Below are 24062 nucleotides of genomic sequence, written 5' to 3'. Positions count from 1 at the left end.
GGGGCTGTAGCTGGGGCCAGGATGTCTTCTTCCTGGCAGGAGTGGGAAGGGAAGGCCTCCCTCCACCATCTCAAGCTGGGACCTTCTGCTCTTTGGGAAGGTTGGAGACGCAGAGCAGTTCCCATGGAGACAGGTGGTGTGCTGGTGCTTGGTCCCAAACGTGAGAAAAGAGTCATGATCTAAGGCGGACAGCAGCTTGTGTTCTTGGAAGTGGCTACACACCCTCTGTCCTCTCCCTGCCCCCCACTTCTTGCCAGGCTCTGGGTCAGAGCCTTCTTCAACTATTCCCTTGTGTGCCGCGAACATAACTGTCCTCCCGCTGAGTCCTCTTTGCCTTGATACCTGGCTTTGGGCTCCTTTCTCTCTGAGATGTCATTTCGATAAACTCCTTCATGCTGAGGTGCAGCGGGAGGACGCCCTCTCACTACTCTTTTCGCCCAGAGAGATTTGTGGTGGTTGACTGGGACCCACCTGCATCTCAGACGCCGTCCACTGGAGGTTGGTGGGCGGAGGTCTTCTCTGACCTTAGCCTGACTAGTCTGGCTGTGAGAGAAACAGCTGAGTCTGACGCACTAGAACTTTATTTGGGGTGAAGAGGGCAGAGACATGTGCAGGCTGGGCCAGTCCAAGATGTCAAGGTGCAGCCCGGAAGACACAGATGCCAGGTCTAGAGGCGTGTGACGAGGTAGCAGGTGCGGTGGGAGGCAGACAGAGTCTTGGTGACGGCACAGGGAGGGGTGGGGGGCCTGGTGAGACCCAGACCACTGTGCTGGGACAGGAGGCCTTGTTCCCACTGCCCTCCCCTCCTGAACCTCGGTGTCACCCCCTAGACTGGACCTGCCCCTCCTCCCTTGAAATAGGAAGCCATTTCTTGTTACCTGGGGCCCAGGCTGAGGTGGGGAACTTGGGTTCCATGGCTGCCCAGCCCTTCCTGAAGCTGTGGGAGGAGGGAGAGGGTCAGAGGTGGAGAGGAGTCCTCCCTCCCAGGACCAGCCAAAGTCACTGCACGCTCCTCCCCCACCATTCTTTCCTCAGCTGGGTAGGGATGGTGTTCTAGGCTTCAGGGGAAGACATTGGAGATGGCAAAGAAGGAAGAAGGGTTTGTTACCAGATTGGTGCTAGAGTGCCTTTGGGAGTGCTTCCGGTTCCAGAAGTATCCCAGGACCCTGTCTTGGAACACCTGGGGGCAAGCAGTGGGGGAAGTGGCCATTACACACCTTCTCCTGGATCTTATGCACTGATTCCTTCCCCCTCCCCCAGCTGGGGCTCAGGCCCACCTCACAGAGGTAGTCCAGGATCTCAAGGATGGTGAGCAGGCTGGCCCCGATGAACAGCCCCATCTGGCCCCCAATGTCACCTGTGGAGACCAGGTTGCCCATCAGCTCACAGCCACCTGCCAAGCCCACACCTCCCCAGACTTCTGGATGACCTCGATGCGCGTGCGCGCACGCGCGCGCGCACACACACACACACACACACACACACACACACACACACACCGAGCAGTTCTGACACTTCATAGGCCTTTTTCTGCTCCACGGTCTCATAGTTGAGGGCCTCAAAGAAGATGTCCAGCACGAGCACGTTCTCTCTGGAGGAAAAGAGGCCAAGAAAGCTCGCTGGACACCCCCAGGTGACAGCTGCTGGCAAGAGAGAGGTGCGCGATCTCCCGTCTGTGACTCCTCTTAAGAGCCCCGGGACGGGTGTCACGGCCCCGTTTGCGGAAGAGATGCTATCACAAAGGTTAAACAGCTTGGCCAGAGTCCCAGGAGCCCCGCGATGATGTACAAGCTGGGCTTGCACCCTGGTGTGCGCACGAAGGCTCGCCCGCGGGAGGGTGCCCCCGCCCTTCCCCCCACCCTGCCCCGTCTGGTCCCGGGTGGCCCGACTCACACGATGTAGGCCTCGCTGCGGTTGTGTTTCCGGGCCAGGTAGCGGGCGGCGGCGCGGCTCGGGATCCGCACCATGGAGAGCTCCTTGGCGTAGCGCGTGCTGGCGCAGGGGTTGGGGCAGGTGCACGCGTCCTTCCGCAGCATGGCGTCTAAGGGCCACCACAGTCACCTGAGTCAGGGCCACCCGGCCGGCGAGTCCGGGAGCCGGAGCCGAGCGGGGGTGGGGACGCGGGGGAGGTCTGCCCCTTACCCAGCGCCGGGTCCGCGCAGTCCTTGTATTGCTGGGGGCTGCACACTGGCGCCCCGCCTGGCGTGGTGGGGGAGGAGACCGCTTCAGGAGCAGCTCCCAGGCCCCTTCGCCGTACCTGGACCCCCGCCTTCGCCCCCACCAGCTCCTTACCTGGCATATGCATCATTCGGCAGCCACACTTCCGCGCCACATAGCGGGCCTCACAGGCCAGGCGACACCCCATCAGACTATAGGGGGCTTGGGGGCCTGGGCTGGGGCTGGGAGGACCTAGGGGACCAGAAGGTTCCGGCTCAAAGTCGGGGTCCAGAGGTGCGGAGCTGCAGTCACCCCAGGGTGGTGGCAGGAAGCTCAGCTGTAGTTGGTCGGGTTAAGGAGGCTTCGGGGAGAAGTGGGGCGACCAGGTGCAATGTGAGTGGTCACCGAGGCGGCATGCCGAGGGCTGGAGGCCCCTGGGATGGTCTGAGATGTTGCGGCTGAAGGAGGGGGTTGGAAAAACCCATGAGGATACTCGCTGTTGCTGGCAGGACACGAAGGTCTGGTAGCCGGGGGCTGCCCCGAAGCCCAGCTGGTCGATGGTGGGCGGCTCCTCCTGGCTGTGGATCTGCACTCGGACCCCCACCTCAAACGGGGTCTCCTCTGCAGGGGAAAGGGGGACCCTGACGCCTGTGTCCCAGGAGCCCCCCTGCTGCAGACGGCTTGCCCCAGGACTGTGACGGGCCAACCCTGCCCGCCCCCCCCCGCCCAACCGACTTCACAGGAGAGGATGTACTCCTCTGGGGCCCTTCCTAGCGCCTCCTCTCCTTCCCAGAGCCTTTTGTACACCATCTCTGCCACCCCTCCAGCCTGACACGGGTGCCCCCATACCCATGTCCCTCCACACGGGCAGATACTCATCCTGCTGCACATCCAGCATGATTTCCAGCCCGTTGCCCATGCCGCCCTTGGGAGTGGTGAGCAGTTCTGCCCCATCCGCGCCGGAGTTAAAGGTGTAGCACTGACCCATCCGGGTGAAGATCTGTGGGTGAGCAGACGGGGGACAGAGCTCACCAGGGGACAAGGAGCCCGGCCAGCTCTTTCCCCCAGGCAAGCATGAGACCTCTCCCCTCCCCATCCTCTATGTGGTCTCTTTGAACACGGAACCCACATCTCAGTGCCCCCAGCCCCTCCCACTCACCAGCACAGCTAGTTGGACCCTTGTGGGCTCCCATCACCGCAGCCCCTCCTCCCCCTTCCTCAGCCCCCCAGCCCCCCAGCCCAGGGCACAGCCTGTAGGACAAGTGTGTCTTCAGAGAATGGCAAGAAAGGAAGTGGGTCTCAGTTGCCCTCCTCCAGGACTGGCAGAATGTTGGAGAGGCAGAAGGAAGACAAGCCCACTCCCCCAGGCAGGAGAGCGTTCTGCTCTAGAACGGCCCCACTGGATTCCCCCAGGCCCCAGGGGCAGGGGCTCCACAGACCAGAGCTCGGGCCCAGAGCCAGCCCCAGTGAGTGCCCTGTGCTGGAAGGCATGACCTTGTACATTGCAGTCCAGCTGAATGGCAGGCAGGGGTCCCCAAGGAGGGCCGTCTCCTGGGCTGGACAGAAAGGCACTGGTGGGGTGTGGAGCCCGTCGCCCGGCTGGGAAGGAAAGGATCCCCGGCACAGGTGTGAAGGTCCCCTAGCTTAGGAGGAGCCTGGGCCAGCAAGGCTGGGGGAATTGCGGGTCCTGGGCAGGGACTGGCCGGGTCCCTGGTAGGCCGGGCCGGCAGCCAGCTCACCACGGTGAAGTTCTCGGGACCGCACGGCCAGCCTCGGTAGCGGCAATCCAGCAGCATTTCCTCCAGGGCGTGTCCGGCCCTGGCGTACAGTCGAGCCACGTCGAAGGTGGGACTGGGCATGAAGCCGGGGGGCGCGGGGGGCCGGCCCAGGGCACGCAGGAAGGCGGCATGCTCAGCGGGCTCCACGCCCAGCAGCGCGGGCCCGGCCCAGTGCAGGTCGTTGGGCGTGAGGCGCGAGCGGCGCAGTGGGTTGATGTTGCACAGGGTGATGGCGGGGAAGGTGAGCCGGTGGCTTTCGCGCTCGTCCAGGGCTGTCTCATGGTGGAACTCCCCGTAGTAGCGCACCCTCTCAGCCACCTGGTAGAGGAAGGCAGCCAGCGACAGGAGCATGGCTGCGGCCCAGAGCCCTCGGCGAGGCGTCAGGCCCCCAGGGCCGAAGACGTGGCCCAGCCCATGCATCGTGCAGCTGCTGGCGAACACGCGGATGTCCGAAGCTGGCCGCCGGGCCTCCTCTGGCCCAGGATGGGGCTTCATGGCTGAGGTCCAGGGTGGGGGACACCGAGAGGGCTGGGGATTGGCGATCAGGCTGCAGGGACTTGGAGAGAGGAAAGAGGGTCAGTCCGAGGACTGGGAGGGACTGAGGATTTGGGGGGCCGGGCAGGGGTCACTGCAGGGAAGGGGAGGGGAGGAGAGAGTGGGGAGAGGGGCCCAAACCAAGAAGCGGGAAGGCACTGGCCGGGCAGGTTCGGCTCGGCTGTCTCGAAGGAACCAGCCGGGGCTCCACTAGGCTCAGCGCTGGGCCGGGGGCTCGGCAGGAGAGGCCAGGTAGGGCGCAGCCGACTTGGGAGGCAGGGGCCGCTCTGCCGGGAGGCTGCTCTGCGGAGCCAGGGCTGCCGCAGAGGATTGGGTTTCAGCAGTGAGGGGGCAAGGGGGCCCGCAGAGCAGTCTGGGGGGCAGGGAAGGTCCCTGGGGCCCCAGGCTGAGCCATTAGTGCAGCGTGTTGGGGGGAAGGGGCGTGGCTGTGGAGGCCAGAGGCGCCAGCGGAAAACCACAGCAATCCCGGGTAGGGCTTGAAGGGAGTCTGGAGAGATGTCGGGGCTGGGGGTGCCTTAATGGCCCTCTAGGTTCCCAGCTGCGGCCCTTGCGGTTGGGTGGAGGGTCAGTTGCTGACCCTCGGCCCGGTCCCTCCCTCCTTTTGTCTCTCCTCCCTTCCCACTAACCTCACTTGGGATAATTTGCTCCTTCACAAAGAGAGGAGTTGGCTCTTGACCAGGCTGGAAAGTGGTGGGAAGTTTGGCGTCGGCAGATTCGAGCCCCCAGCAGCCTACGCCGCGTGGCCAGAGTCTCTGCAGGTCTCAAGTCCCGGAGTGGTCTGAGTGTCCTCTTCCCACTTCCCCACGCCGAGGCCCTCCTGAGAGGCTGGCCTCTGCCACAGTGACTGCGGCACTCTCTGGGGGAACACGGGTGCCCTAGAATTTCACTTTTTTTTTCCCTTAAAAACATTCTGGAGACTGGAATTACCTCGTACCTGGAACGCTTCCCCATTTTTTAAATGGATCCATTCTATTCCACTATGTGGACGGACCAAGTTTTATCTACACACACTCCCATTGATGAACACTGGGGGTTTCCAGTCTTCCATTGTAAACAATGGTGCTCTCAATACCATTGCATGGTTGTAAATTCCCAGAAATGGAACTGCTGGGTCAAGAGGCAGCTGAATGGATAATTTGGTAGATATCACAAAACTCCCCACTGTGGGAATTCTACCATTTTGCACACCTGTATCATAGTGGGCAGTGTGCCTGTTTTGCAGGAGTGGGCGGGCGGGGTTTTTGTTTTTTTGAAATTTTTTTTTCCACGTTTTTATTTATTTTTGGGACAGAGAGAGACAGAACATGAACGGGGGAGGGGCAGAGAGAGAGGGAGACACAGAACCGGAAACAGGCTCCAGGCTCCGAGCCATCAGCCCAGAGCCTGACGCGGGGCTCGAACTCACGGACCGTGAGATCATGACCTGGCTGAAGTCGGACGCTTAACCGACTGCGCCACCCAGGCGCCCCAGTTTTTTAATTTTTAAATGTTTATTTATTTCTGAGAGAGAGGGAGAAAGGGTGAGCAGGGGAGGGGAGACACACAGAGAGGGGGAGTCACAGAAACCGGAGCAGGCTCCAGGCTCTGAGCGGTCAGCACAGAGCCCGATGCAGGGCTCGAACTCACAAACCATGAGATCATGACCTGAGCCGAAGTTGGACGCTTAACTGATTGGGCCACCCAGGTGCCCCTCTTCTTCTTTTTTTTTTTTTTTAAGTAGGCTCCGTGCCTAACATGGGGCTTGAACTCATGACGCCGAGATCAAAAGTCACATGTTCTACCCATGGAGCCAGCCGGGTGCCCCTGCAGGGGGGCTTTTCTAAAGGAAGAGATACAGTGCCCCTGACCCAGCTGGGGTGCCCTGGGCCACAGTACTCAGCATGGCACGGCAATGCCAGCCGTGAGAGGGCAGAGCTGGTCCATTTGACTGATGATGCTGCCGATGATCCAGAGGAGACGATGGGGCGGCCAGGGCAGGACTCCCAGCAGCTGGAGCAGACAGACACCTCCAGGAAGTAGAGCGGCGGTCCGAAAGGCTGGTACCTACTGGCCTGCAGTGGGCCAAATGTGTCGTGCTGATCCAAGGCATGGGGACAAAGGACGGCAGGAGAGCCTGGTGGCTGAGGGCTGGGGGTGGGGGGTAGGGGTGGGGTCAGCCCAGACACCCCCCCAAGGAGGATGGCCAGGGCCTGGTGTCCAGCCCCGCATTTGGTGAAGTAAATTTTCACCTGCCTGTGTACCGGGAACGGGGAGACGCTCTACGGTAGGCCTGGGAGAACACAGGTTTACCTCCACTAATTTGTTTACTGAAGCTTATTTCGCTTGAGGCCTCCGGGCTCACACTGGCGGGCTCCTGGCCGTGAGTGGAAGAAACACAGTGCGCCAGCGGACCACGATCACGCTGTGCTGTCGTCACCTGTCCACCTGTCTGTCCTCCCGACGAGACTTTCACGGGGGGGCGGGGACATCCTCACGCCCATGGCAGGCGTGCGGCACATGAGACACGGATCTTGGAAGCAGGGAGTGAACAACAGTTTATTGTACACGTGACCAGCTCCCGAGGCTGTGGCACTGGGAGTTTTAAGTACTTTACCACAGATCATCCCATTTCAACTCTTATAACAAACTCTCAGGATGAGGTACCGCCAGGCTTACGACCCACGTTGAACAGTCGCCGAGGCCAAGGTTGAGGCTGAGGCCACGTGGCGAGCGTGAGGCTGACCGCACAACCTTCCGGCTCAAGGCCCGCCACAGACCTCACTACTTCCCTGGGTTGGGGGGTGGGGGAGCTGGGATTTGGAGAGGCCGCCCTGAAGAGGTCCGGAGAGCCCGGAGTCTGGCGTCAGGAGGGGTCTCTGGGGGGCTGGGGCTGGGGGAGCAGGAGCTTGTCTGCCCTCTCTCCCTGGGAGGGGTCTGGCAGGCCGCCGTGGACCCGGCTGGGAGCGGAGGCTGGCTCTGGGCTGTGCCTCCTGGGTGGGCGTTTAGCGGCAAAGCAACCCAGAGCCAGCCCACGCGCTGCCCCCCCTGGGCTGTGGCCGCCCCCGCAGTGACCTCTGATCCGTAAGGAAGCAGGTATCAAACCAGGGGTGGCTGTGGCCGGGGGACATTTCAGGTGCTTTGTCCCAGAGGAGCATCTGCTCCTAAGCCACACCCAGAAGAGGCTGCGGGGCCTCCTGCACTCACACCTGAGCCGCTGCTGCTTCTTCCAGGCTGGCCTCCGGCTACAGCGGGCTCTGCTGGTCCTACGCACGGCTGCCGCCCCTGACACAGGGCACTGCCTGTCCAACTGATTTTGTGTTTTGTCAGCCTGGGGGCAAAGTATCAACTTCTCCCTAGAGGTTTGGTGACCGCCAGCACCATACGACCCCTGTGGCTGGAGCCTGGGGTATGTCGGTTCCTCCTTAGTCTCCTTCAGGGCTGGGTGTCCTCGTGTAAGGGGGCTGTCCACAATCTCACAGGGTGACGGAGACGAGGTGCACGGGGCCAGGGCAGGGCTGCGATGGCTTGGTGAGCCGGAAGCTCCTTGAGGAACAGACCATGGCATGCCCTGCCCCTTCTCCCCCTTCCCACGGGCTGGAGGCATGTGGGGCACTTGTTCCGCTGGACGGGAGTGGGAGGGGGGATATGAAACCTAGAAAAAGGGCCATTATTCACGGAGCAGGGAGGAGGAGAAGCTGTTCTCAGGATGGGGACTGTGGGTTCGAGGGGCTGGCCCAAGGGGCGGGCTCCTTCCCCCAGGGCTCAGAGAGGCAGTCGGGAAGGAGGAGAGAGGGGAGTCAGGCTAGGACGGTGAGGTCCTGGCACGGGTATGGGGAACCCCAGTGTGAACCCCTGATTTGTACAGAGGTGAGGCCGGAAGCCTTTAGGCTATCAGGTAGGGGGATACTTGGCAGGGTTCCTGAGAGGGGCTGGGAGGATCTGGGCAGAGGGAGGGAACAGAGCAGGGGGCTGGGGACTCTGCCTCTTCTGTGCAGCCTAATGACTCATGGCTCTGGCAGGAGGGAGGCAGGCAGGAGGGGGAAATGGGGGCGGGGGGCGGAGGGAGTGGTCCCGACCTCCCCGCCTCCAGCTCAGCGAGAGTCCCAGGTTGCACTGTGAGCAGGGGAGCAGCAGCCCACACCCCAGCACACTGGTCTTCCTGGGTGTTTGGTCCCTGGGAGCTCCCCTGAGCCGAGCCCCAGTCCTGGGTGCCGATGCTCGGTGGCAACCAGACCTTAAACAGCTGCTCTCAGGACTTGGGGTGGCGGCTCCTGGGGCCTCTGGGCATCTCGGGAGCTGGGACATCCAGGGCCTGTCTCCGGATGAGCTCCGCATAGAGCCCACCCTTCTTTAGGAGCTCTTCATGGGTTCCCACCTGGAGAGAGGAAGGAGGGGCAGATGGTCACCCCAACCCAGTTCACAGCCCTAGGAGGGCTGGCTTCTTATCAGCCATCGAGCTCACTGTCCTCTCAGCCATCGTCCCTCCTGGAGACACTATGACCCCAGAGCACCGGCACGTCTGAACTCGCTAGCGCCGTCTCCCTGCTTAGCTGGGTTTTGGAAGAACATCTCCCTTATGGAACCCAGAGACTCCAGCTTTCACTTGAGTGAGCAGCTGGGAGCTGGGGGCCGGGCCTCATGCAGCCTCCCGGCCTTGCTGCAGACCAGCCTGTGGAGAACAGCTCCCGGCCAGCCCCTCTCCAGGGTCCCTGGTGCTGCCTCTGCTGTACCTCAGCCCCTAGGCCCCTTCTCCCTAGCGTTCCACACTTCTCTCTGAGTCCCTTCCCTTCGGTTCTGGGAGTCATGAGGTAGTTCTACTACCCCACGGGACAGTGGAAGAAACGGGCCCTGGGAGGCCAGGGCAGGAATTCCTGAATCCACACAGGGTGTTGGTTCCAGAATACGCCCCAGGCTCCCAGGGCCAGGCCAGACCCTCACAGCTGAGCCACTCTTTCCACTGCATCCACGGCTGAAACTGTCCCAGCCCACTGCCTGGCCCCCAGCTGACCTCACAGACTTGGCCGTGGGCCATGACGACGATGTGGTGGGCCCCACGCACGGTGCTGAGCCGGTGTGCGATGACCAACACCGTGCGGCCAGTGCTGGCGCGGTCCAGGGCCTCCTGCACGACCCGCTCGGACTCTGAGTCTAGTGCGCTGGTTGCCTCGTCCAGGATCAGCACCGTGGGCTGCTTGATGAGGGCACGGGCAATGGCTAGGCGCTGCTTCTGGCCACCAGACAGGGTTGCACCCCGTTCACCTGGGGAGGAAGGGGACAGGGCAGGGCCTTGAAGCGATCTTCAGCTCTGCACTTGGGGGCGGCCCTACAAAGGGGCACCTGGGCCGTCTGGAACTTTCCATCTGGTCCCTCAGGCTCACCACCTTGCACCATGCACATTCGCCTGCCTCGGATGGGTCAGCACCCTGATCCCATAACCCTGTGCAAACGCACACGTGCACTCACACCAGACAGCAGGAGGGGCGCACACTCGGGATTCAGTGCACCCTGGAGACACCCGGTGCCCCTCCCACACCGGGGTGGGGTCTCAGAGCCATGCCTGGGCCTGTGGCTCCAGCTGCCTTCTCCTGGCCTGCTGGGTCTCCGCCACCCTGGGGACGTCCACGACCCAGATGTGGGCCCTGGAGTGTAGTGACGGCCTGCCATGGGGCATTCTGGGAAGATCCCACTTGGGGTCTACCATGCTCACAGGAAAACAGCAGAGGGGGCAGCCTGGGAGTGAAGAACAGCACCATGGGGACGGTGGTCAGAGGTCAGCAAGGGCAGACTAAAGCCCCAGATGAGCCTGCTAGTGTGCTGGGGTCAGAGGTACAAGGAAGGTGCCTCTCGAGAGGTGTGGGCACAGCACCTCCAGTCGGGGGAGTGTGGACTCTGGGTGGTGACCAGAATGGGCTGGATCAGTAATAGAGAGTGGATGATGGCTATAGACAGGGGTGGTACCACCCCTGAAGCTCAGCCAGACTGAGGCCTAAGTTTCAAGATGCGCCAAGAACCCCAGATATGCCTACACCTTGAGACGTGCCAGAACATTCTGCAACACAGCCAAGGACTGGGGGTGATAAACATGGCCCCAGAGGTTGAAAAAAAGACCGCTTTGTGAATGCACAAAGCCGCGAGCCGCGATGTGAATATTCTAGTGTGAGGCCGCAACACTGCAACGTCCTAGAACCACGAAAGCCCTTCTCTGGGTAGGTCAGAAGGGAGACCTGTTCAGTCACATCAATCCCTGTGGGTAACTAGACGGAAACGCTTTTAAATTAGGGAACAAAAGGGCAGGAATGAAACAGGAGCCTGAAGCACAAGGAATTACGAGAAGATTAGCGGTCCAGTGCTTCTGGTCCCGTCTTAGGACGTGGAGGCCGCTGGGAAGCTCTGAAGGTCCCTGACACCACAGACCCCTTGCAAGTGTCCCTGGCCGGGTCCTGCGCCTACACTTTCTGAGGCATCCCCGTCTCTGCAGCCTGCGTGTGGTTGAACCACAGACCTGTGTCTGCCCCCCTCGGCCACGGACCTAGCCTTCCCTGATGCCAGGCCTGTGTCCCTGTGGCATGTTCACGCAGGCCTGGCAGATCCAAGCAGAACACTGTCCCCGGGACTCACCGACTGTGGTGTTGTAGCCCTCGGGGAAGCTGGTGATGAACTCGTGGGCATTGGCCTCCCGGGCAGCTGCGTAAACCTCTTCATCCGAGGCACCCAGCTTCCCAAAACGGATGTTCTCCATGATCGTCGTTCCGAACAGGACTGGCTCCTGCGGGTGGCGGGGTGGGTCCACATGGGACATTCTGACTTTGCCCCAAACCCCGGAGGGGGGCAAAAAGGCGATTTTGGCCACACCAGAACTGGCCTCTTGCAAGGCAGGTAGGGGCAATTCAAAGTTACAAGTCCAATAAGAAAAGAGAGATCCGTCAAAGTGGGGAGAGGCCGAGCTCCCTGCAGGGCACAGGGTCCCTCAGGAGTGGGATGGGGAGGTGGCTGGGCCAGCTGGCCTGCCAAAGCCTCTCCTCTTGGGAGAGATGGGGAAGAAGGGGGTGTTCATTCTAGCTTTCTCTGCAGTGGTGGGTTGGTGAGGGTGCCCTCTTTATCCAATCACGGGAGGAGGGTGGACCCTCGCTGGGGGGCACCGCCTCACACAGAAGGAAAGAAGTGGGGCCGAGGGCTTCAGGGTGGGGCCACGGGGGCTTGCTTAGTCAGGGGCAGGGGTCTCTAGACCTTCTGAACACCACACGTTTTTCAGAGGACCCAGGGGTCCTAAAATAGGGTCCCACTGCACCTGGTTGGATGACAGTAAGGGAGGAGCAGAGTTCCTGCCCCGGGGAGGCAAGGGCAGAGCTGCGGCGGGCCGGGGAGGGCAAGCCCCAGATCCCATGACCGCTGGGGAGCCAGTCAGGACGGCCTCAGCCCCCTACTCCCGCCCCACAAAGAGAGCAGGGGTGAAGTGGGCGGGAGGGAGGAAGAAGGGGAAAGGCCCAGGTGCAGTAAGGACCGCGAGAAAAGACAGACGGCGTCTGCAAGTCGGAGACACGCTTCCCACCTGGCTGATGAAGCCGATGACCTGGCCTCGGAGCCAGGAGGGATCCAGGGTTCGCAGGTCTCGCCCATCCAGGGTCACTACGCCGGCCGTGGGGTCGTAGAAGCGCTCGAGCAGGGAAGCCACCGTGGTCTTTCCTGGGGAATTGGGGTTGGGGGCACGGGGCGGTCAGGGAGGCGGCACGGTTTCTGGAGGCTCTGCCAGGAAAGAGGGACCCCCGGTGACAGGTGAAGGGGCCCCTCCTCCCACCCCACTCTGAGTGGTTACCGTAGGAAGGAAGGTCCTAGGGTGGGAGGGCGGGGGGTTCCTCTCACCTCCGCCGGACTGGCCCACGAGGGCCACGATCTTGCCAGGGGGCAGCGTGAGGCTGAAGTCTTCGAGCACCTGGAAGCCGGGGCGGCAGGGGTAACTGGAAGGAGCCAACGGAGATCCTTAGTTAGACCAGGTCCTGGCCCCTTTCTGCCCTGGCCCCTGCTCGAGTCTCACTGTACCCCGAGGCGGGGCTCGTTTAGAGGGAGACACGGACCCACAGGGCCTCACGCCCCCGTGCCCACCCGCCGATGCCGCTGACCTGAAGCAGACGTTGTGGAACGTGACGGCCCCGCGCAGGTGCTCTCTGGGGATGCAGCAGCCCCCAGCCAGCGGAATGCACGGGCTCAGAGTCATGTACTCAAACACCCGGGCACCCGCACTGAGCCCCCGCACCACCTGGGGAGGGGGTTAATTAAAGTCCGAGGTGAGGGAGGGGTGGGGTCTGAGGGCAAGGCTGGCAGTGCAGCCCCATCTCCTGACACCCCCTCCACCTGACACCTGGTTCCTGCAGCACACAGGTGATGCTGGTTGCTGACAGGACTCCGGCCCAGATCCGATGTCCACACCACGGGGCCCGCCCCCTGACTGCCACTCACCTGGCCGAACAGGACAGAGAGGTTGGCCATGGACCTGTGAGGAGGAGAGAAAGATTCAAAGAGTGGGGACAGGAGCCCCAGAGAAGGCTGGTGCCAGAGGGAAGGGTATGGGTCTCAGCTGCATGGGGGCGGAGAGGACGTGGCGCGTGAGGCTAGGAAACGGGCAGCCTGGAGGCGAACACAGAGGATGTTCCTGAAATCTGGGACAGCAGGAGCCCTGGGATCCAGCAACACCAGATAGTTCACTGGCAGGTCGCTTCTCCTTGGAACCACGTTATCTCCTTGTTCTCTCCTTGGCCAGATGAAGCTGACAACTGTCTGCCACCTCAGGCCCGGGGGGCTCCGGGGAGATGGGCGCAGGAAGCAGGCACGGGGCTCGGGGGAGCTGGGCTCTGCGCTGCCTGCCTGCACCAACAACACGAGGGAGAGCGCCAGCACCGTGAACAGGTCGGGGCCACGAGGCCCACGGGGCAAGGTCAGCTCTAGTGCGGTGGACTCCTGGGGGAGCAAGGGCTAATTAAGGTGGAAAATGGATGTTAATCCTTTCAGAGAAAGAAGGAACTCGAAGACCCTGGAGCATGTGAGGGGTGGGGGATGGGCCCCAAAACAAAGTTCCATAGAGACGCTAGCGCTGGCTTGCCCTGTGTAAGGCATGGTGCGAGTGTGTCTCTGTCCAGGGGGGTCACCTCCTCTGCCGTGCAAGGCTGTCGGCTGCTGGAAGGTGGAGAGTCATGCTTCTCAGTCACCGGCCCCTGACCGGGCTGGCCAGTCCGCGACAGTGCGCGTGTCTGTGAGTGTGCATGTGGGTCCTTGAAGTGGAAAAGACTGAGTGCCTTGAACGGGAAAGTCACTTCTTCTAGCGCCAGGGGTGAGGAGGGGAGGGGCCTGCAAGGAAATGGTTCTGGCAGGCTCAGAGAGTTACTGGCATTTGCCGGAGTGAGTGGAGAGGCACCGAGCAAGGAAGAGCCAGGACAGTGAGTTATCTGTGGACGACAAGGGAGAACATCCTCCACAAGAGATCTGGAGGCCATTAGGGCCTGGCAGAGGTACCCGGCAGCAACCAAAAAGCAGATGCACGTGACTCGTTGGTGCGCGATGACCTTGCTCTCAGAGACAGCTCAGGAGGCAGCCCTGAGAGCCCTGGCGGGGCTGGGCGGCCCATTCCCGGTGAGGCCAGACCTGGATGTAGACCAGGCGGCCTGGCCCTGACTGTGGTCTGTCTGGGTACCTCTCCGTCTCCTCCAGAGACCCAGTGCCACAAAAAGAACACCTAGGATGGGGTCTAAAGATTGAGGCTGCCTCCCTCCCCTCCCTTGCCCTGCTGGACCCCAGGAGGAAATACATCAGCCTCCTAAATAGATCGAATTCCTCCAAGGTGGGTGGTGAAGGATCTCCACGTGGGGAGGGCCCCCCACAAAGGATAGTCCTAAGGCCCGTGGCTGTGGGAGCAGCTCCGTGTAGCAGCCAGAGAGAGAGACAGCATAGATGAACTTCCTAGGCTTTTCTGTTTGTAAGAAAGCTCTGCTAACTGGCTAGCCCATGCTGTGGGGAGGAAAGGAAAGGGTCGGAACTCAGGCCACAAAGGGAAGTGGGGGCCCAGACGAAGGGGAGCCTGATGGAGGAGGGCCAGACTCGGGAGGTGTAGGGAAAGGGAGACCTTCCCATCACTGCCTGTGGAGGGCCATATGGTGACTGTGTGCGTGGAACCAGGCGGGTTTGTCGGGCTCCTCAGGACCAGAGCACGAGGCCAGGGCCCAGCTTGGGGTCTGTGCCAAGTCCCACCTCTACAACAGTCCTCTCGGTCCCCAGGCTACCAGGCAACAGTTCCCAGGCTGGAGGAGGGATGAGGCCACCCAGGGTCTGAACTTCAGAGAAGGTGTGAATGGGCCCAGGTACGGGAGCACCAGACACAAATGGGGCCAAGGATGGGAGTCCTTTCTACCAACCCATCTTCGGACTGGCTCCAGTCTGCCTGGGACAATAACAAGGCTGATGACGAGGGGCGCTGTAAGAAACAGGCAGTAAGACACGATGCAGAGCCTGGCCACGAGTGTCGGAAGCAATGGGGAAGGGGCACAGAGGGGTGTTTGGGGTGAGAGTCTGTTCTCTTGACGTGCTTGACAGTAATTCGGGTCTCTGCTCTTCAATGATTTATTACAGCATATTTGCTCCTGTTATTCATCACGACATCTACTTATGCTTTATGTGCTCTCACATATGTGGTGTGGGGGGGAGATGATGAGAAACTGCAGCAAGAACTGCTAGCGTTTAGCTCAGAAGAGAAAGGAAAGGGGAGGCCTTGGGGGTTTTGAGCAAAGGGAGCCGAGAGGTCCGGGCAGACAGGTCCAGTGGGGCAGGTAGATCGCAGAACAACAAACACAGTGAGCTCCAGGCTGGGAAGGGCAGGGGAGAGGCTGAGCCGCTCAGCCCTGGAAAGGTCAGAGAGGATGGCAGGCGAGCTCGTAAAGAGCATGTCAAAGACGGTCATCCATACGTGGAATCTCACTCGGCCTTAAAAAGGAAGGAAATTGACACAGGCTACGCTATGGACGAACCTGGAAGATATTATGCTGAGTGAGACAGGCCCGTCACGAAAGGACAAACGTTGTGCAATCTCACTTACGTGAGGCACCCAAAGTGGGCAAATCACAGACGTGGAGGTTGTCAGGGGCTGAGGGAAGGGGTTGTGGGGGCTCATCATTTAACAGGCGGTTTCAGTGCTGCAGCACAAAGGACGGGAGACGGATGGTGGTAACGGATGCACAAACTCTATGCTTACAAACAGTTAAGATGGTAAATTTGACATTACGTGTGTTTTGCCATAATGACCAATTTTTTAAGAAGCTGTCTCGGAAATTTCGGAGCCGTTTAGGCGGCCGAAGATGTCAGCTGCGTTCCTGAGCGTACGGACGGTGAATCAGGTTACAGGGTGCTCATGGATGGCACGGGGGCACTCTCCCCAGCCAGCCCCCGGGGCGGGCCACCACCCCCTGTCCCTCCACTCAGCAGGGTTCCTGCAGGACGGGGACAGCCTCACACTCACCTCTGCACCGTCTGGGAGGCCACCAGGAAGGACATGAGGTCTCCCCCTGTCAGCTCCTGTCCAGCCACGAGGGAGCCCCCAATAAACAGAGTGCCTAAGACCATGCCTGCGTATGGAAAGGGACAGACGGTCAGGAAGGCGTCTGCCTGGAATAGCGTCTACCTGTTTCGTGTGTAAACGAGTGTGTGTGTGTGTGTGTGTGTGTGTGTGCGCGCGCGCGCGCACGTGTGCATGTGTGGTGGTGGAGCTCATGCACCTGGCACTCCTACAGATGTCTGAAGGACATCAAGCAGGCGGAGAGACGCCCCTCCCCTGCGTGGCTGGGACCTGCCCTTCACTGCTCCACGCTCATCCCCAGCCGTGACGGGGCGCGCCCACACCCCGGGTGGGGACTTGCTCACTCACAGTTGAAGGCAATGTTGGAGAGCCCCTGGAACAAGGCGATGCCCCTGCCCAGCTCCTCTGCCTTACAGCGGGACCCCTCCAGCTCTGCTCCGTAGCGTCTGGGGAGAGAGGCCAAGCCCGGCTGTCAGGAAGCAGCCGGGCTGGGGTGCAGGGCTGCTTGGGTGCATTCAGGGAGTCCTCCCTGCTTCATGCTCCTCTCCATCTGGGACTCACTCCTCTTCCCGATGCTCCATGGCGAAGGCCCGCACGGTCCGAACGTTGCCCAGGGCCTCATCTGCTACGCCTGTCGCCCTTGCAATCTGCAAGGAGTCCAGGAAGTAGGCGGCTGGCTTGGGGACGGGGAGGAATGGCGGGGCAGACAGAAACGGGGAAAGCAAGGATGGCAGGAATGCTGGTACCTGCTCCTGACACTGGCGAGACAACTTTCGGAGAGCTGAGCCCATTAGGGTGCCAACTCCCATAAGAATGGGTGTGGCCACCATCAGCAGCAGCGTGAGGCGGGGGGACAGCATAGACAGGGACACCAGGCAGCCAGCCACCTGGGTGCAGCTTCGCAGTCCCTGGGGGAGAGAAGGGACGCAGGAAGGCTGTTTGGCATCAGCACCACGACACGGGGACTTCACCAAGGGTCCACTGGCTACAGCGGCCCAGGCCGCTTCCCAAGGCCAAGGCCATGAGTCTGACCCTGGAAGGCCAACCGGCAGTCCACCCAGTCATAAAGCACGACCCTTTCTCTCCTAGCAGGCACGAAAGGCCTGGGTGAGAATGTCTATGGACCACAGCCTCCTTCCCCCAGACAAATCCCAATTTGCTTTGGCTTTTGCTTTAGGAACTGAAAAAAAAAGAATTGAGCAGGAACGTCACCCAGGGACTGCTATGGGCCAGTGTGAGGCATGACCCAGCAGCCACAGTGACCATGTGGGTGGATGAGAACAGGACATCAGTAATGCAGTAAAAAGCCTTTACTCGTTCTCGTTAACACTTGTCAGCATGCCAGGCGTTCTGGGGGTAAGGCAGGCCAGGGTAATTTTGCTCTTGGCAAGCTGGTCCAAGAAAGGCTCTTGTCTGAGTCCTTGGGAAGGTTTTCCGGGGAGGTAGAATTTCAGAACAGGAGCGAAACAGACTGTCCTGACCTTGGACGATACCACAGTACCTCCCTTCCGTGAACTTCCCCACTCCCTCATCCACACCCTCACCAGACAGCAGGCTTCTCACTTGGTGCGAGCCTAGGCTCAGAGCCCAACAGCAAGGCGGGTGGGGCTGGCCTGATGTGTCTACACTGGGGTGTGTGGGTGTGTGTGTGTGTGTGTGTGTGTGTGTGTGTGTGTGTATGTGTATACACACAGGGGGGCCTGGGGAACTGACCTGGGAGATGACGAGTTTGAAAGATGATTTAAACTCTTGCACATCAGCTGTCAGTCGGCTCACCAGCTGCCCTGTCTTTTTAGCATCGAAGAAAGCAATATCTTGTCTGGTGGTAGGTCAAGGGTACAGTAGGTTGGGAAGAAGAGGAGACATTAGTTTAGGACAAGACCCTGCCCCTACATTTGTCCAGACCTCTGGGGCCAGCAGATCCCCCTGCCCGCACCCTGCACTGGCAGTACCGAAGCAGGTTGCTGAAGAGGGCCCTCCGCATGTCCACGGCCATGCGCTCGCCGATGCGGGACAGCAATACCAGGTACCCGAAGGTCAGCAGGCCCTGGGAGAGAGGCCGGGGCACTCAGGGGCGCCCAGGAGGCTCCTTTGGGTGCCCCCAGGCCCTCCCTCCTGTTGTACCTGAATGCCATAGAGGATGAGCAGGTAGGTGCTGAGATTCCGGGACTCAGTCAGGAAGCTGCCCACATGGTCCCTTGTGTACTTGGCCACAATCTCCACCAGCTGGCCCAGGAGCAGGGGGATCTGCACATTCACCAGGGCCGCGCCCAGTGCCAGCTTGGGGAGGGAGGGGCAGACATTTAGAGGGGGCCATATTCTTCCCCATCCCTGGCCCTGACCTTGGCCCTCCCTCTCCTGCAGCTGTTCATGTTTGGCTAACTGTGTGCTTCTTCGAGTTCCAGCCCAGGCTGCCAGAGCCTGGGGATTCCTGTACCCTGCACACCCAGCTGCCCTGTGCGGGATCGCCTGGCATCCCTTGGCTTCCAGTCCCTAAGGCAGCCAGCCCTTGCTGCTTCCTGAGGTCTATCCTGAGACTTGGTGAGGCAGACAAGCTGCCCCTGTGCAGCTCAGGCTGGCGCTTCTGCAAACCCCTGGCTGGGTCCTTCCCTGTCCCTGGTGTGGGCGAAAGGGGAGGGGCATCTCACCACGATGGCTGCCGCCAGGACCAGCAGGTGGGGGCGCAGAAATTGCCAGAAGAGCTTCCAGTTAAAGCGGGAATCCCCGACACAAGGTCTGGAGCAGGCAGGAGGGGCCTCTTCTGCCTCACACAGCGCCACAAGGCAGAGGCGGGGGCACTTACTCAACAGCACGGGGCCCAGAAGGATGCCCCCGACCCAGCGCCAGGCAGAGGGTCTTTGGCTGGGAGCTGGAGGCGCTCGAAGGAGGCGAGTCCGGAGCTGGGAGCGCAGCTGGGCCACAGCCCTGAGGAGGTAGGAGCTGTGGCGGCCATCAGAGCACCTGCAGGGAGACAATGGCATCGATGGCTCACGGCCCCGAGTGAACTTCAAGGGAGCAATCAATCAGGCCGGCTCTGGGCTGAGGCCTCTGGACAGCATTTCTTCCTCCGTAGGGTCCTATGCGACCCCTCCCAGGGCTGTTCTTTAGCACCTCAGTTTCTAAGAGAAACACATTGAGGCCAAGTCGCTGAGGAGCAAGACAATAGTCGGTAACCAAGTCGGAAAGGTCCTCTCGCCGTGCCATCAGACAGCTGGGCCCCCTCAGCCTCCAGGGACCCCTCTGGACAGGGGCCATCTCCAACCCACGTGCTTTCTGATCATGGGACATCACTTTGGACGGCAGCTAGTCTGCAGGCACTCCTTTTACAGCTGAGGAAGCAGAGGTCCTAAGTGAGTCTGGTTCAGAGAGGCAAGAGGAGAGTGCCCCCTGGCCACACCCGGCACTGGGCTGGCTTGCAGTGGCGATGCCTGGCTCACGTGGTCCCCATGTTGCCAGTCAATGGTCCGGCTGTGTTTGATCCTCCCTTCTCTGGGAGGGAGACGCCCTTATTCTCACTTGATGGAAGAGAATGTCACGGGGACTGAGAGAGCTGGAATAATTTGTCCCCAAGCAGCAGAACCTGGACAAGAGGGGAACCCTGCTGTGTGACTCCAGAATGCAGGCTTGTTCTAGTCTGCCACGTGTGCTGTGCCCAAGGCTGGGTGTGGCAGGGCCTGGACCGGCCCCGTGTCTTCTGACCCCTGGTCACTGTTCATTGCACCCCAACACCCAGACTCCTCCCAGGCCCCGAGTGCTTATGTGGCAGTGTATGGAGAAAAACGGTGACACACTCCCTCTCTATCAACTGAAGGAGAAAAAAGAAATTAACAATCCAAATAATGTATCTCGTCATCTCAGACCGGCCCAAATCACCTTCTCTGGTCTGCGGTTTCTGCATCGATACGCGGTGATGTCGGGTAGAGAGCCTACTGCGTGCCCACACTCTGCTGTGAGGCACGGGGAACAAGAGGTAAACAGAACAGACCATGTAACTACCCTCACGGTGGGAAGGACTAACAGCTAATGACAAAGCTTGCTGAGTGTGAAAAGGGGAACGGCAGGTGCTCAGAGCACAGACCACGAATTCCCTGTGTGAGGGCATCAGGAGAGGCCTTCCTGACCAGACCCGAGGGAGAAGGGGAAGGAGCTGGCTAAGTGAAGGTGGTGGGGATAAAGTGGGGGAGAGCTGTAGGCAGCAGGGAGCGTGTTTGGGACATGTGCAGGTACGAAAGAAGGAAGAGCTGGAACCTGAAATACAAGGGAGAGGACACATGGGCAGGACAGGCATCGAAGTTTTTATAGGACAGCTGGACTTTAGAGGGCAATGAGGACCATTCGTGGCTTTTAGGCTGAGGTATGACATAATCAAATCTGCATCTTAAAGATCACAGCAGAGGGGAGAAGGCTGGAGAAGGGCAAGCCTGGCTACGGGGACCCTGTTACAAGCAGAAGTTATTTGGCCAAGAGTAAATGGTGGGATGTTCAAAGATTCAAATGAGGTTATCGATGGGGAGAGGCTTTTAAAAACGAATATGGGGACGCCTAGGTGGCTCAGTCAGTTAAGTGTCTGGCCTTTGATTTTGGCTCAGGTTATGATCTCATGGTTCGTGAGATCAAGCCCTGCATCAGGCTCTGCGCTGACAGCGTGGAACCTGCTTGGGATTCTCTCTCTGCCCCTCGTACGATCTCTCTCTCAAAATAAATAAATAAACATTACAAAAAAAAAACCCAACAACACAAAAAGGGTCACTTGGGTGGCTCAGTGGGTTAAGCATTCCACTCGTAATTACAGTTCAAGTCATGCATAATCTCACAGTTCATGACATTGAGCTCTGCACTGGGATTTTCTCTCCTCTCTCTGCCCCTCCCCTGCTTGCACGCATTCACTCGCTCTCTCAAAATAAATAAACATTAAAAAAAAAAAGGAATAAATAGAATGAGGTTTTTCTTTATTCGGATGGTCTTTTGTGTTCTCAGATGCTCCCAACTGCAGACTCCACCTAATTTTTCCCTTGTTTCAAGGAGGCCCGGGTCCTCTCTGTTATGCCTCCTTCCACCCCACTCCACATGCCTGGCTTTTATGTCTCATTTTCCACTGTGTACTTTGCGTCTACCCTAAATTTTAGAGAAGCTCATCTTCCTTCTGCCCAGTGTAATTGTCCAATTTCCCCATGAGACTTTATATTCCTCGAGGGCAGGAAGCTCTATCTTATCCACATTCACCCCCAGCACTTAGCAGAGTTCTTGTACATAACAGATATTCAGCAAACGGTTATGGTTATGTTTGTTGAGTGCATGCCCTTGTTAGAAATGCAGAAGGGAGGGGAGCCTGGGTGGCTCCGTCGGTTAAGCGTCCGACTTCGGCTCAGGTCATGATCTCACGGTCTGTGAGTTCGAGCCCCGCGTCGGGCTCTGTGCTGACAGCTCAGAACCTGGAGCCTGCTTCAGATTCTGTGTCCCCTCTCTCTCTGACCCTCCCCCATTCATGCTCTGTCTCTGTCTCAAAAATAAATAAAAACATTAAAAAAAATTAAAAAAAAAAAAAAGAAATGCAGAAGGGAAAAATCTGACCTGTCCTGTTACTGCATTGTTTGCAAGTTGTAGACTTACTGAGGCCTACAGTAAGAAGTATGCTGTAAATTGCCACCCAGTACAATAAACACAGGTCACACAAAATTGAAATGCTTCACAAAACAATACTCTCCCTAATGTTAAAGCAGGTATTCTATTCTATTCACTTGTTTTAAAAAGTAGGCTCCACACTCAACGTGGGGCTTGAACTCAGACCGTGAGATCAAGAGTCACATGCTCACTAGGCACTCTCTATTACATTCACTTTTACATGATCCTACGCACTACGTTCATTTTCTGATCTACTGTGTTGTGACTTGCACATTTGAAAGACATTGCACTCGTGGGCACACAAATACTTGCATATTATCTGAGGTTTCTCTCCGGGTTTCTCTCTGGTTTAAATGATATCAACACCCTTACTCTCTTCCTAAGGAGTGTTTCAAGCATTTTAATAATTTACCATGGTTACTTTCCAGCTTCTCTCATCTCCTCCAAACTAAGACTCTAAGCAAGGCTTGGTCACTGCCAAGAACTGGCAAATTACTTCCCAGCAACGGTACTTCTAGCTCCAGCTTGGCCCAGCTCTTCTCCTCTTTCAATCAGATGGGCTTTCAAAATGACACAAGTCCCTATCAGCTCACCCCTGCCAATCTGCTGCCTTCCTGGCCCACAGGTTATTCACTCCAGGATCAGAAAGGAATCCGTCCCTTCTCAAAAGCAGTTACACTGGAGTCGCAGTTTCAGGGTCCACGTTGGTTTCCTACCTGCCTCTCTCTCTCAGGACCAACGTGTGTAAACACACAAAAACACACATGTACGTGTTTCTAGATTTTTTTTTTTTTTTAATCTCTGCTGAAAACATCCAGATCTAGGAACAATTTCTGTTCAGCTCATATTGAATCTTGGGAGCAACACCAACACTAAATGTCTCTGGACACTAACAGTTTTTGTCCAAATTGCCAGACCAATTCCAAGAAAGAGGACAGGGAGGGGGCAGGAACAGCACCCAGGCTCCGACACCTGGCGCCCTCTGGTGGGAAGCACGGACCCGGTGTGGTCACCGACCTAGAGCGTTCCCTCCGCGCAGCCCACAGGCGGATACAGACGGGCCGAGTCTCCTGCTGGCACCTAGGTACTCGCTATAAATAACTGAAGCCAATCCCTGGGGAGTGACATTCTACCCCCGGGCCGGCCTACAACTTCCAGCAGGCCTCGCGCGAGCCCGGGACTCCATGTCCCGGCAGGCCCCACGCCCCGCCAGCCGATCAACGGCCCGCGCTCCCAGTAGGTTTGTCACTTTTTACCTGACGGCCGCGAATGTCTGGAAGCGGAGGGGTAGTATCAGCCTGCCTGGGACAGGGCCACCCCGAATTCCGACCCGAAATAAGTGCACCAACATGATGGGACGTGAACACAGGAGCAGCCGGCAACGGCAGCTTCACCCTCATCCCATTGAGGGCTCCATGTTGGCTCCGGCCCCCATCCCGACAACCCCCTCGCGCCTCGGCGACGATTGGCGGAAAGACGCATCAATCTCGTCGCAAGCTGTGATTGAAGAAAGCCTTTTCGGGCCTTCTCCTTCCGGAAGTGTGATTGGACAGAGCCGACTATCCGCCCGCCCCCGGCTGTGGGCGGGGCCGAGCAAGTGGGGCATTGCTTTCCGCCTACTGCCCGGGCCAGCCCTGGGGTGACTTTAGCAGCGTGTGCTTCGTGCGACCCTCCACCGCGGGGGTTATCCATAGTAACGCGCCAGCGTTACCCGGGACCTCGGGGTTGCTGGTCTATGGGTGCTGCCGGCGGACTCTAGATGTCCCAGGACTTCTAAGGAGTATAGAGTGTTGGTCCTAGGGGACGAAGGGACCCAAAGGGGCCTGGGGAATTTTTTCAAAACATGTGCGCGTTCCATGTGATGCATCCCTTTCTCCCAGACAGATCAGAGCTCCAGGGATGGCAGCCACGTGTATTTGGGAAAAAAATTATCCTGGTGATTCTGATACACTCCGCCTACTCAACGATTGAGAACCACTAGTGTGGAGGTCCCGTATAGCTTATGGAGGCGCGCCCCCCCCCCCCCCCCAGATCCTTCTTTCCCACAGATGCCTTCTTACCGCAGTCAGGGTGACTTGTCTAAGGACCCCACCTCCCAGCTTTTGCACCTCCGTTAAACACTTATTTATTTCTTCCGTGTAATTTGCATAGTTACCCTCCCCCCCTCCCGCCCCTCCACGGTCTATGACTTCTTTCTGGGTAGTGATTCTGGCTCATTCATCTATACTCCCTTCCCCTCCAAGTGGTGCCTGATAGAGAAAAGTGCCCTTTATAATAAATTAACTTGAATTGGGGTGCTGGTAGGGCAGCTGTCAATGAATGAATCAGGGGGGATACTGGGTATGAAAATGTGCCAGATCAGCTTGAGGTTGGGCTGGGTGTATGGGAGGGGTCCTAATGTGAATGTGGTGGAATAC

General features: G+C 59.0%; 2 protein-coding genes across 5 annotated transcripts; both read right to left on the bottom strand.

Annotated features, from left to right (window-relative positions):
• Positions 1-569: 569 nt before the first annotated feature.
• ASIC3 (acid sensing ion channel subunit 3) lies at positions 570-4484 on the bottom strand. 3 transcript variants are annotated; one of them, XM_032592534.1, is made up of 11 exons: positions 3897-4484; positions 3007-3157; positions 2651-2778; positions 2293-2494; positions 2143-2199; positions 1894-2041; positions 1500-1591; positions 1278-1357; positions 1109-1180; positions 879-937; positions 570-769 (listed from the first exon to the last, which is right to left on the bottom strand). In XM_032592534.1, exons 1-11 carry the CDS (start codon positions 4428-4430, stop codon positions 634-636), a joined length of 1659 nt encoding a protein of 552 aa, XP_032448425.1. In that variant the 5' UTR covers positions 4431-4484; the 3' UTR covers positions 570-633. The 3 variants fall into 3 exon arrangements, with proteins under 3 accessions (XP_032448425.1, XP_032448426.1, XP_032448427.1); XM_032592536.1 differs by having other exon boundaries at positions 596-746; XM_032592535.1 differs by lacking the exon at positions 879-937 and having other exon boundaries at positions 570-746.
• Positions 4485-7005: 2521 nt separating this feature from the next.
• On the bottom strand, positions 7006-23097 carry ABCB8 (ATP binding cassette subfamily B member 8). 2 transcript variants are annotated; one of them, XM_030308827.2, is made up of 16 exons: positions 22902-23097; positions 18672-18984; positions 18148-18303; positions 17976-18070; positions 17737-17842; positions 16770-16931; positions 16585-16670; positions 16372-16469; positions 15967-16072; positions 12924-12957; positions 12587-12723; positions 12330-12424; positions 12019-12152; positions 11088-11235; positions 9478-9728; positions 7006-8844 (listed from the first exon to the last, which is right to left on the bottom strand). In XM_030308827.2, the coding sequence occupies exons 1-16, from the start codon at positions 22994-22996 to the stop codon at positions 8719-8721; spliced, it is 2142 nt and encodes a 713-aa protein (XP_030164687.1). In that variant the 5' UTR covers positions 22997-23097; the 3' UTR covers positions 7006-8718. The 2 variants fall into 2 exon arrangements, with proteins under 2 accessions (XP_030164687.1, XP_030164688.1); XM_030308828.1 differs by lacking the exon at positions 18672-18984 and having other exon boundaries at positions 22902-23071.
• Positions 23098-24062: the final 965 nt, after the last annotated feature.

Source organism: Lynx canadensis, chromosome A2 (assembly GCF_007474595.2).
Source record: "Lynx canadensis isolate LIC74 chromosome A2, mLynCan4.pri.v2, whole genome shotgun sequence".
In the NCBI taxonomy this organism is placed as follows: Eukaryota; Metazoa; Chordata; class Mammalia; order Carnivora; family Felidae; genus Lynx; species Lynx canadensis.
This window is presented reverse-complemented; position numbering and strand designations above follow the sequence as displayed.

Coding starts and splice junctions, on each gene's coding strand:
- ASIC3 (XM_032592534.1), bottom strand. CDS start 4,430: ATGAAGCCCCATCCTGGGCCAGAGGAGGCCCGGCGGCCAGCTTCGGAC. Junction 2,779..3,006: donor GCCCGTGTGGAGGGACATGG/GTATGGGGGCAC, acceptor TTTCCCCTGCAG/AGGAGACCCCGTTTGAGGTG. Junction 2,495..2,650: donor TGTCCTGCCAGCAACAGCGA/GTATCCTCATGG, acceptor GACCAACTACAG/CTGAGCTTCCTGCCACCACC.
- ABCB8 (XM_030308827.2), bottom strand. CDS start 22,996: ATGTTGGTGCACTTATTTCGGGTCGGAATTCGGGGTGGCCCTGTCCCA. Junction 12,958..15,966: donor GCCTCCCAGACGGTGCAGAG/GTGAGTGTGAGG, acceptor TCCTCCTCACAG/GTCCATGGCCAACCTCTCTG. Junction 12,425..12,586: donor TTCCACAACGTCTGCTTCAG/GTCAGCGGCATC, acceptor GGCTCCTTCCAG/TTACCCCTGCCGCCCCGGCT.